This window comes from Raphanus sativus, chromosome 5 (genome assembly GCF_000801105.2).
Source record: "Raphanus sativus cultivar WK10039 chromosome 5, ASM80110v3, whole genome shotgun sequence".
Lineage (NCBI taxonomy): Eukaryota > Viridiplantae > Streptophyta > Magnoliopsida > Brassicales > Brassicaceae > Raphanus > Raphanus sativus.
The window spans coordinates 10,841,334-10,853,016 of NC_079515.1; the positions used below are offsets into that span (position 1 = coordinate 10,841,334).

Genomic DNA, 11,683 nt, shown 5'->3' on the forward strand with positions numbered 1-11,683 from the left:
ATAAATCAAATAATATAGGGTTTTATAAGTTGAAAATAAAATAAGAAAACATGTTTTCCGCCAAATTTGTAAAATCACGTTTTTCAGTCAAAACCACAAAATTATGTTTTTTTATCAAAACCCATAAAATCATGTTTTCCCACTAAAATTATAAAAACAAGTTTTTGTGTCACACCAGTATAATCACGTTTTCGCGTTAAAACCGTAAAATCATGTTTTCCCTCAAACAGTAAAGTCATGTTTTTTGTTAAAACTGCAGAAATTATTTTTTCGCGAAAACCGCAAAATTATGTTTTCTACCAAAACTGCAAAATCATGTTTTTCGCAAAAACGTAAAATTATGTTTTCTCGTAAAAACTGTGAAATCATATTTTCCGCCAACCACAAAATCATGTTTTTCCGTCAAAATCGTAAAATCATGTTTCTCGCCAAAATCGTAAATCATGTTTTCCACTAAAACCGTAAAATTATATTTTCCTGTCAAAACTGTAAACTTACATTTTCCCTACAAAACATAATAAAATCATGTCAAATATAAATTTTTGTATGTTAAGTTTGATTTTTTTTAATTAAGCCCCGCGGAAAACCCATATAGAAGTTTATTTTGGATCTGGATAATTTGGATTAGGTGCAATCAGGGGTTTAACAAATCCAATAAATTGATTTGAGTTGAACATAGGTACTTGGACGTGGACAGCCCATTTTATAATCTACAACACGTGCGGTCAGACTTGGCACGTGAACTTTAAATGGAAAGAAAAAACAAATATGACCAGAAAAATAAATGAGAGGCTGAAATCAATTTTGTCCGTTGTCACAAAATACTTTTTCTTCAATTTAGCCGTCACCTTGACCATCTAGATTCAATGGACTTCACTCACAATTTAAATATTTGCGTTTTAGCCCCTCATGTTATCAGAAACTATACTGGACGTAGAGCTGCCCCAAAAGTTTTATTTGTTTGACAACCTTAATAATTCAATTTACTATGACAATAGCACGTATATATTTTAATGGCACAGTTTACCCCATTATTGAACTTTTTATTTACTAATAGGAGGCTTTTGACCAGTGACTACCCGCACGTGTTCTAAAATAAGGTCCAGTAGATTCTCAATAGTCACATTACCTCCACGTATAAATTATCGACTACTATCAAACACATGTACTACATGCGAACAAATATAACTTAAAACTAAACTTATGGAACACAGAGCTTCTAACACGAATGAGGTGAAATACAGAGGTGTACGGAAGCGTCCATGGGGGAAATATGCTGCGGAGATACGGGACTCGGCTAACCACGGTGCTCGTGTCTGGCTTGGGACGTTTAACACAGCGGAAGACGCGGCTCGGGCCTACGATAGAGCCGCTTTTTCTATGAGAGGCCATAAGGCCATTCTCAATTTCCCTCATGAGTACCCAGTGATGAGGGATGGTCCCAGTGGTGGTGGCGAGAATGCAGTGGCCTCTTTGTCGTTAGAGTTTGGTGAAAGAGACGGTGGTGGCGGGAAGGAAGTGATTGAGTTTGAGTATTTAGACGATAGTTTATTGGAAGAGCTTCTAGAATGTGGATAGAGTTATAACCAGGAAGTTTGGTATAACACAAACCGTTAACTAGATCGATTTGTCACTTCTTTTGTTTTCTTCTTCCAAATGTGTTAGCACTGGATAATATGGATTTTATATCTTGCGTTAATATTACTAAGCAACAGTTTTACCAATTACCACATTCGTTAGTGTATGGATAATATGGATTTTATATGTTGGGGTGAAGAATACTAATAATATTTTTTGTTTTATTGCTGGGCTTAAATAAAACTTAGCCCAATTTACTGAGGTCGATTTAAATTTAAGGGACTAGATTACATATAGCCATCACGACACAAGACAGTAATACTGTAATACTGATACAAACGACACTAAGATCATGTTTCAAATTGTTTTTTCTTTGGTATCAGATATTTTCCTCTACGAGAAAACCCGACGATATATAAAATATGTAATAAAACACCTTATCTCATATATATACACGTTTTCAGAACCAAATAACATTTTGTGAATTTAATCCTATGATATCATCGGGCTGAGACAATTAGCAACACTAGTTCTCACTTGCATGCAGAATAAGAGTGCTATATATAGACTCACTCACTATATCAAGATCGTTCACAATAATCATTTAAATGAACTTTTCCTTTTTGCTAAGATAGATGAACTGTTCTCTGTTTGTTTGTCATGGTATAGGGACCTTATATATCATTTTACTTTTCTCGAACATGGCTCTTCTAAATCTTTAGAACAGTATCAGAATGCTGATCTAATAAAGCTATAAAATTATATATTAGGAATACAGAGAAAATTTCAAAGCAAGAAGCAACTTTGAATATTAACCTTTCTTTTGAGTCGAATTTCTTCCTTACTGACGTTGAACTTATTTTTTTGTGAATTAGATTCTCATACACACGGTCCATGATGTATTTGTTATAATATCTCACTATTTTTGAACCGTCATTGGATCGCACAAAAGATTAATTAATAACTAAGTATGTATATCAACAAAATTCATGTTTTGGCCTTAATTATACAGCACGATAATTTAATTTTACATGTGTTTGAATTGGATCAATACAAACGCGAAGACTCTGTTACTTAGTAATATTAACGCAAATTACTTTTGTTTGGGTGAAATGTTTAAACTTAAGATTAAGCGCAAAATACTTAAAACATCATATTTCATGGAAACGCAAAGTACCCCTATCTTACAATTTATGACCGTAGCACGTTATCAAAATTCCAAAATAAGTACTACTAAATAACCAACCTACATGCACATAATACACGTAGCTAAGCCACCACAATGCCACATAAAATAAAGAAAACAAAACTAACGTTTCTTCCTTTCTTCTGAATCAAGAAGTTCTTCAAGAACTCTACCATCCAAATACTCAAACTCAAAAACTTCCCTTGGATTTTGTCGACTCACGCCCGTAGAAGTTGAACCCGAAGATGAAGAAGAAGAATAAGGAGGGCGAAGCGCACAGTCATCCATGCGCGAATAATACTCATTAGGGAAGTTAAGTATAGCAAGATGACCTCTAAGGTTGAAGGCGGCTCTGTCATACGCCCGTGCAGCATCCTCAGCGGTCTCAAATGTCCCAAGCCAGAGGCGGGCACCGTTTCTTGATGGGTCTCGAATCTCTGCTGCAAATTTGCCCCACGGCCTCCTCCGTACGCCTCGGAAGCGAGCTTGCTTGTCATCTTGTGCTTGGCTGTTGCTCCTCCTATTTGGTCCCTCCATAAAACTTGTCCTAGCTAGTCTCTGGTAGTTCAGGTTGGTTGCTTTGAAGAGTTGGGTAAGAAATTTTGTTTAGTAAGAGATCTATGGATGATGCATTGTATGTGTATATTTATATACAAGACTGGATATTCGCCGAGTCAGAATCGACGTTCGTTTTCATGTGGCTTGACGATTCTTGGGGTTGACTGTTCTTTCCTTTTCTACCCTTTTATTATTAATTTGTTTGTTTTTCTGTTTTATGGATTAATAATAAAGTGTTGTTTTCCAAGAAGGTTCCATCTACTGGACGGATCCATATTTGCTTGTTCTCGACAAATTTGTTTTTTTCTTTATGTAACTGATATTTAATTACTAAAAGACAATGTTACATGGAAACGGATACAATGAAACTAAAATAGTATGAAAAACGCAAAAATGAAAATTTTTAAAATATTAGAAAGTGAATACATATTAGAAACATATATTAAAATATATGAAATTTTTAATAAATTATATGATTCAAATTAAAAATAAATCATTCATTCATTTATAATGATTTTAAATAATTTCATATTAAAAATGTGAAAATACACTTAGATTAGGTTTGTAGGATATAATTATATTAACTACTTTTTAATATTTCATAAATAATTTACACAATATTTTTGAATATACATGTTATTTTTCTAATAAAAACCTCAATGTATAAAGATTATTTATGCTATATCTCTAATAAAAACCTCAATGTATAAAGATATTTTATAGTATAATTTTAATATTTAATATTTCTATTCTTCCTATTTCATTACTATTTAGTTTTAGACTTGAGAAGTAAATTTGCTTATTTGTCATGTTCTCCATGATTTTAGGTTGAGTCATTATTTTTAATAATTAACAATTTTGTTTGAGAAATGAATTTTTTTATTTATCATATTCTCCATAATTTTAGGTTAAGTTATTTTTTAATAATAAACAATTTTATTTGAGAAGTAAATTTTCTTATTTGTCATGTTCTCCATGATTTTAGGTTGAGTCATTAGTTTAATAAATAATTTTAATTAGATTGATTAAAGTTTTGATATCTTTAATAAATATTACATCATTCATTATTTAACTGATTACAAATTAATATTATAAAAAATATCTCAAAACATAAATGGATAACATGTTTGAAAAATATAAAAAAAAATTCCATGTATTTATTTTTGTTTATCTACATCTTTCTTTCTTATTTGTTGATTTTATTAGTAGTAGTATATATAAACAATATTAATTATACTTATCATCATACTAAAATATTAAAAATATATTTTTAAAAATAAAAAATTGATTTATATTTTTTGGTGGCATATTTTTTAGATTATTTTAAAATTAGTTTTAATATCAAAATACCAAAAGAGGTATATAAGCAATAACACTAAATTTGATTTATATTTTTTTTATTAATGTTATTCTTTCGTGATATTTTCATTTTATTCTTATTATTCTGTTGTAAGAATAATACTTATTTGTTACTTAAGTTAGAAAAAATAATTTTTTTTTTTTTTTAAATATTTATATTGGGATTGGAATTATCTTTTTAAAATATTATCAAAATATCTATCTCCAAAAAGAATGTTTTCAAAATAGTAATTTTTATTTACAAATAGAAATGTCAATTTTAAAGTAAGAATAGAATATAGATTGATGATAATTTATTTTTCTATTATAACATTTAGAAATGAAAATAACAATAAAGATAAAATGTTCTTATCTTATTCATTATATATATTAATATTTTGTTTGCAATGTGGTTAGTTAGTTTGAATGTTTATTGAGTTATTTATGGGAGGTATTTTACAATAATTATACATATATCAATAATTTTATTTACTTTGGTTGATAATATGTGAAATTGTATTTGGTTTAGTATTCTTGTTGTTTGATTTATTTTGATATTTTGTAGGTTTTGGCAGCTTCAATCATTTGGTTTAGTAATATCACTTTATATTAATAATTATTTATTTTATTTAATTATACGATTTTTATTAATAAATATAATAAAAATCTAGTTAAAGATAACAACATATTAAAAAAATTAATGTTGTTAAGCAAAAATAATATTTCTAAATCAATAAAAGTGTTTTTAAATTAATAAAAGTTAAAACTAAATAATTTAAGGGTTCATGAAATAGTATAAATTTAGTGTTTTATTTTTTTTTTATTTTTGATTTTTAAAGTAATAAAATATTTAATAATAAATATTTATAAAGAATTATGCACACCTAGTTTTATATAAAAACAAATACATGATTTTATATCTTTTTGTTTGTAACATTGTGGATTTTAAAATAAAAGTGTGATTCCAAAACCGAATTATAAACTTCCAACATGCTTTTAATATATGATATTTTAAAAACATTTTGGAAACGAGATTTCGTAAACTTTCATAAAATTTCAATTTCAATTCCGATTTCAAAATGGAAAAGCGAATGTCCAATGAAACTTTCATACAAGTTTGGTCTGTGAAGAAACTCATGTAGAATCACCCGTAGTTATGTAGTATGGATGGTCTAAACTATAATTATGAAAATCTTTACAATAGGTAGGTTTAATAGGTTCGCAAACATAGAGATTCTAAGTCCATAGTATACACATATTATTTTAACCAAAGTAAGTACCATATATACCCAAGCTCGTAAGTCTTACGCATTCAATGACGACGACTGGTAAGATTTCTTTAATGAGTTATGCTAATTTTTTCTTTTTAAATAAATAAATTTGATTTAAAATAATAACTAACATTTAAAGCTAGAGATTAAAACTGGGTGAACAAGTTTTATGTTTTCTATTGCTACAAATAATCATTACTCCCTCTATTCCAAAATAAATGAGTTTTGAGGTTTTTACACGTTGATTAAGAAATTACAAACTTTTATTCTATTTTTCTTGTTTACCTAAAAACAATAATGATTAAAGTAATTTCAACCAATAAACAATTATACTACAGAATATAAATAATTAAAATATTAAAATGCATTTATTTTTTACCTAGAAACTTGAAAACATCACCTAAAATGGAACAAAAAAATTTCCCTAAAACTCCACTTAAAGTGGGACGGAGGAAGTATTAAATTAATTTTTGATGGTTTAATAGTTGTATGAAAGATTTTAATGCTAAACAGTTTCAACTAAATTTGTTTCAGATATTAGAAACCATTAACATAAAGATTTAACATGAACTCTCATTTTAACTTTACTAGTAAGATTTTTACTTTAACCAAATTTAATCGGGAGGTTTTAACATTAAAATCCAAAATATAATAAAAATATTAAAATAATAAATTAAAATTGGCAAATAAGTACTTCAAACTAGTTAAGAAAATAAATGAGCTAGATTTGCATAAGATATCGAGTTCGATTCAGATCAAAAAATTATGTATACAATATCAAATTAATGTATTGTATGTAATGTGTATTTTAAATCATAATCTATTTCTTCTATTTGCACAAATAATTAGTTCATCTTTTTTTTTAACACTGAATCAATTCATTCAACGTTGCAAAGAAACAGAAGTTCAAACATAGTTTTGAGAAGCAGAAAAAGACTTAACGGAAAGGAAAGAAAAAACACTAGACATCAATAGTTGTAAAGGGGGAGAAAATCAGGTAGCAGCTTCTTTACTCAGGAGAGAACGAAGCCAAGAGGGGCCACCACGAGCTACATAAGAGTGTAGCCTCATATCTCTAGTGACACTCACAGCGATTTCCATCGCAGCCTTGTTTTCAGATGAAGGGGCTAATCTCAGACACCAAGACTCTAGTTTTTGCAGAAGTGCGTGAACTGCATCAACCAGCCCACAAAATTCAGGAAGTGAGTTGGGGTTAGCTAGAGTATCTCGGAGAGATAGCGAGGAGTATTCAAATATTATCTTCTTTTGCTTTAGGTTGGCCATGCTTTCAACAGCCCAGTGAAGGCTAAGGAGGTCCGCCATAATGGGGGAAGAAGACATGGAGTATGGTCTGCGACTATGGAGAGTGGCTTCTCCTCTATAGTTATGTAGGACCCACGCTGCTCCACTCCGTTGATCAGGTGACCAAGAGCTTCCTATGTTACATTTTAGAGCATCCGAGGGAGGTTTCTTCCAAGAAGAAAGCCCGGCCTCTGCTGTTTCTGCAACAGCCGTTTGATTGACGTTAAACCATATCTCACAGTCCTCCAGAGCCCTGTTCTTGATGTTCTCAGTTGATAGTTTAGAGCGTTCAAACAGGGGGGAGTTCCTAGCTTTCCAGATGTGCCAGAGGACCCATGGGAATGAGCGGTGTATGGATGTATCGGTAGCATGCTTTTTGGCCCCTTCTACAAGGAAGTGAAGGTTAAGAAAAACAGAGCTGTTGGAGAAGCCTAAAGGAGGGAGCGGGAAGTTTAAAGAGTTCCAGACATCTAGAGCAGCAGGGCATGAAAATAGGACGTGGCAGACAGTTTCATTGCTATGGCCGCATGAAGCACATCTAGCGTCAACTCGAATACCCCGTGATCTCAGGTTTGCTTTTACAGCAAGAGCACCGGAGAGAGCCCTCTAGAGGAAATGCCGTATCTTTGGTAGAATCTTGATCTTCCAGAGATTGGACCATATGCGTTTGTCCAAAGGGGGCAGAGGAGCAGCTTGAGGTTCTTGTATTTTGTTGATCAGCTCGACAAGGCGATAACCACTCTTCGACGTATAAGATCCAAACAAAGTGAAGCTCCATTTCTTTGTATCTTTCAGGTGGGGATTCACTTTTATGGAGAGTATTCTATCCACGTCATCAGGTGCGAAGGTTTCTCTCAGTAGCGGGATGTTCCAAAAGGTAGTTTTCCACCAGTTGATCACTTACACACAGAGAGAGAGAGAGAGAGAGAGAGAGAGAGAGAGAGAGAGAGAGAGAGAGAGAGAGAGAGAGAGAGAGAGAGAGAGAGAGAGAGAGAGAGAGAAGAGAGAGAGAGAGAGAGAGAGAGAGAGAGAGAGAGAGAGAGAGAGAGAGAGAGAGAGAGAGAGAGAGAAGAGAGAGAGAGAGAGAGAGAGAGAGAGAGAGAGAGAGAGAGAGAGAGAGAGAGAGAGAGAGAGAGAGAGAGAGAGAGAGAGAGAGAGAGAGAGTAGGATGATACATAGGAGGACGAGGCAGAGAATCCATAATCCAGTTTGCAGACCAGACGTTTGTATCAGTGCCATCACCGATGACATCCAGCAGATTTTTTTTCACTAAGTCCCGGCCATATATGATGCTTCTCCAGGCATAAGAGGGCCGGTTGCCAACACAGCGGTCTAGGAAGTTTGAGTTTCTGAAGTAGCGAGCTTGCAGCAAGCGAGAGAGAAGCGAGTCAGGGTTTTTCCAGATTCTCCAAGCCTGTTTCCCAAGGAGAGCCTGGTTGTGAAGCTCAATTTCATGGAAGCCCATGCCCTTTTATTTTTGTGTTTGCAGAGTTTTTTCCACGCAACCCAGGGAAGCTTGTGCCGGTTTGTCCCGTTGCTCCACCAGTATTCAGTCAAGGAGCTAGTGAGTTTAGCGCAGAGATATTTATAGGCGAAAATATGCATATCATATACTGGTAATGCTAGAGCAACTGATTTTATGAGGACCTCTTTCCCGCCTTGCAAGAGAGATTAAGCGAACCATCCTTCAAGACAAAGATAAAACATATTACTGGTTTCATCCGTGTGATTGGTGTATTACCCGCCCGGTAAATGAATATTTCTAAACCGTTCAAAATTTCCTTTGTCCTTTCTCGTCATAATCTTTGTGTATATATCCAACTTCACAACTCATAAATATTGCTACTGCCGGATATTTTTTCTATCTTTTACGTTTTTTGTTTTCTTTTATTTTTATTCTTTTATTTATAAGAGCAATTATATATATAAAGAAATTTTCATTTTTAGTAGGTAGGAAAGTATCAACTGGTTAACAATGAAATTGTTTTACATATCTTTTACATTTATATAACAACTAATTTACGATCAAATATGTTAGGTATAGAACACTACAAATATGTGTTCACCTGTAATATTACTTTTTCTCATTCATTTGTTGTTAATAAATTATAAAATGTTTTATCATAAATTCTTCGTTAATTTACAACGATTACAATGTCTCTTCTCAGAAACTGTTAATTCTTCCAAATTAACATGTGTTTTATGATGAAAAGTATCTCCTCGTGAACTTATATCAGAGTTTTTTTTTTGTCATTGATAAATATTGAGGAGTTTAGTTCTTGTCTAAATGACAAAGAACTAAAAATAAGAAACCAAAACAGAGCAAATTAAAACAACCAACCAAAACTCCAGTAGGAGCTGGGAAAAAAAATAAAAACAGAACCAAGCTTGAAAGATGTAACGCCATTCTCCACATAAAGGAAAGTGGTCTTAAGCCATTCGAGTTTATGAAGACTATTTTTTGTCGTAACGTTGGTGTTACCCTTTGCTCGATTTACAAATACCGAAATTCATCATAAAGTTTCACATGTTATTTTTTTTGTAATGAAAGAGGTTGAAAAAAATGAACATGTGTGTCTACCCAGTTCAACAAAAATGATTTTGGCCATTATGTAAGAGATAGGGTTGGGCATTTTATCTGTTAAATTTGATTCGATTTGTTATCCATTGCTATTCGATCCGAAAATTTCGGATATCCGTAAGTTTTCGAAGCAAAGAAAATACTAAAATTTAATATCCGTTAAAATCAAAACAAACTACAAATATTAAAATTTTGGGAAGCGAATATCCGATCCGATCTGTCAATATATAATACATGTATATTTGATTATATTTAAAGTTTTAAATGTATAAAATTATATAATTATTATTCTAACATACGATTTGACAGATTCTATTCACATTATTACTTATATAAAGTATTACATAAAAGGAAGAGAAAACATTTATGACAATTATAATTTTTTTTCTTAAGTTTTGTGTTATTATAATTGTTAATTAAGTTTGAAAATTTAAAAAATATGTAAATTCACTATATCTTTTAATTTTTTATCTTTTATATCATGCAAAAAATATTTTACAAAACAAATTTTTATCGAATTTTAAGGTTATTTGTATTAATCAAAACAAATGAGATATCCGTAAATATCCACAAATATCCATAAATATTTATTTATTCTCCGGATTTCTGTTTGTCCGAATATCCATATTTTTCCGAAGCAAAGAAAATCAGAAATTTAGATATCTGTAACATTCAAAGCAAATTACAAATACTTTCAAAACCGGATATCCGATCAGTGTGTGACAAAACTAATATTATTTAATGTGATTTCGGATCTGAAGGTCTTATGAGATTTGGCCCCAATATTTTTGTATTAAAAACATGTATATCTGAAATAAATATAAAACTAACTAAAATGATTTAATAGCAGGTTTTGAATAAATTTGGTTATAAATTGTAACTGTTTAGATGAGTATTAACGATATTCTTACACTTTTTTTGTTTGATATTCTTACACTTACACATACACTTATTTGATTTCGTCCAGAAACGTTACATATAAAAATATATTTTTGCTCCTTTCATATTTACGTAAAGTAACTACCAAACAGTATGTAATATTTTACTCGGATGCATTCTAGTGAGAGAATAAATAATGCAAGACTATTCAAACGACTGGTTTACATATATGTTTATTATTTTCCCTATATCATAGCTTTATATCTGTAAAGGTCAAATCAATGTTTATATGTCTGATTATGTTTTTATTCCGTTTGGCTTTACCTAATGTATGACATGTCTCTTTTTCCTTAATCTTTTTAATTAGGGATGATATTCTGATTTGCCAAAATTGGAATATTAGATTTTTTTTCAAACTTTTCAGTTGATGTTGCACGAGTTCTGATTCCGGACCTATTTTTGTTTTTTTCTATCATAGTACAACATATGCAACAATTTCATATTTAACGAGCGTCACTTGTTGACCAAAATCTTGTTTTATAATCGAAAAGCTGTAGTTTTTTTATTTATAATATTGCTAGGTACCAACCTTTGTGATGAGTCTATAGACATAAATCACTACGTCCCAAATTTAACACCCTGAGCTGGTCATGAGCCAAATCTAATGAAATATTGGTTTTGACTCCAATTTTTTTGAAAAGATACATAGACAAAAACTATCAAAAAGTTTTGTTTAAACTCTCAAATTTACTCCAAAAAGTGTTAACTGAAAATTTTAAAATGTCGCCTATAATTCTTTAAATCTCATGATCGGTCATGATAACACATTTGTTTCGAACTCAAGGTTCGCAAGCACTCAAATAACGCTAAAATTGGTTGGTCTAACTAAGTTTTGTAGTTTCAGAAAATAAAATAAAACTAAATTTTGGTAATTCTTGCTATTTATGAGAAATCCTCATTTTGTTAGTATAAATTTTTGGTTTAATTTTT

The 11,683-nt window shown here is 31.1% G+C and overlaps 2 protein-coding genes across 2 annotated transcripts; one reads left to right on the forward strand and one right to left on the reverse strand.

The window, feature by feature from the left end:
• The first annotated feature begins 1,189 nt into the window (after nucleotides 1-1,189).
• LOC108860626 (ethylene-responsive transcription factor ERF095) lies at nucleotides 1,190-1,802 on the forward strand. The gene has a single exon (XM_018634492.2). The coding sequence runs from the start codon at nucleotides 1,204-1,206 to the stop codon at nucleotides 1,576-1,578; it is 375 nt and encodes a 124-aa protein (XP_018489994.1). The 5' UTR covers nucleotides 1,190-1,203; the 3' UTR covers nucleotides 1,579-1,802.
• A 904-nt stretch (nucleotides 1,803-2,706) lies between these two features.
• On the reverse strand, nucleotides 2,707-3,427 carry LOC108860148 (ethylene-responsive transcription factor ERF098). The gene has a single exon (XM_018634053.2). It carries the CDS (start codon nucleotides 3,299-3,301, stop codon nucleotides 2,888-2,890), a length of 414 nt encoding a protein of 137 aa, XP_018489555.1. The 5' UTR covers nucleotides 3,302-3,427; the 3' UTR covers nucleotides 2,707-2,887.
• Between the last annotated feature and the right edge of the window lie 8,256 nt (nucleotides 3,428-11,683).

Coding starts and splice junctions, on each gene's coding strand:
- LOC108860626 (XM_018634492.2), top strand. CDS start 1,204: ATGGAACACAGAGCTTCTAACACGAATGAGGTGAAATACAGAGGTGTA.
- LOC108860148 (XM_018634053.2), bottom strand. CDS start 3,301: ATGGAGGGACCAAATAGGAGGAGCAACAGCCAAGCACAAGATGACAAG.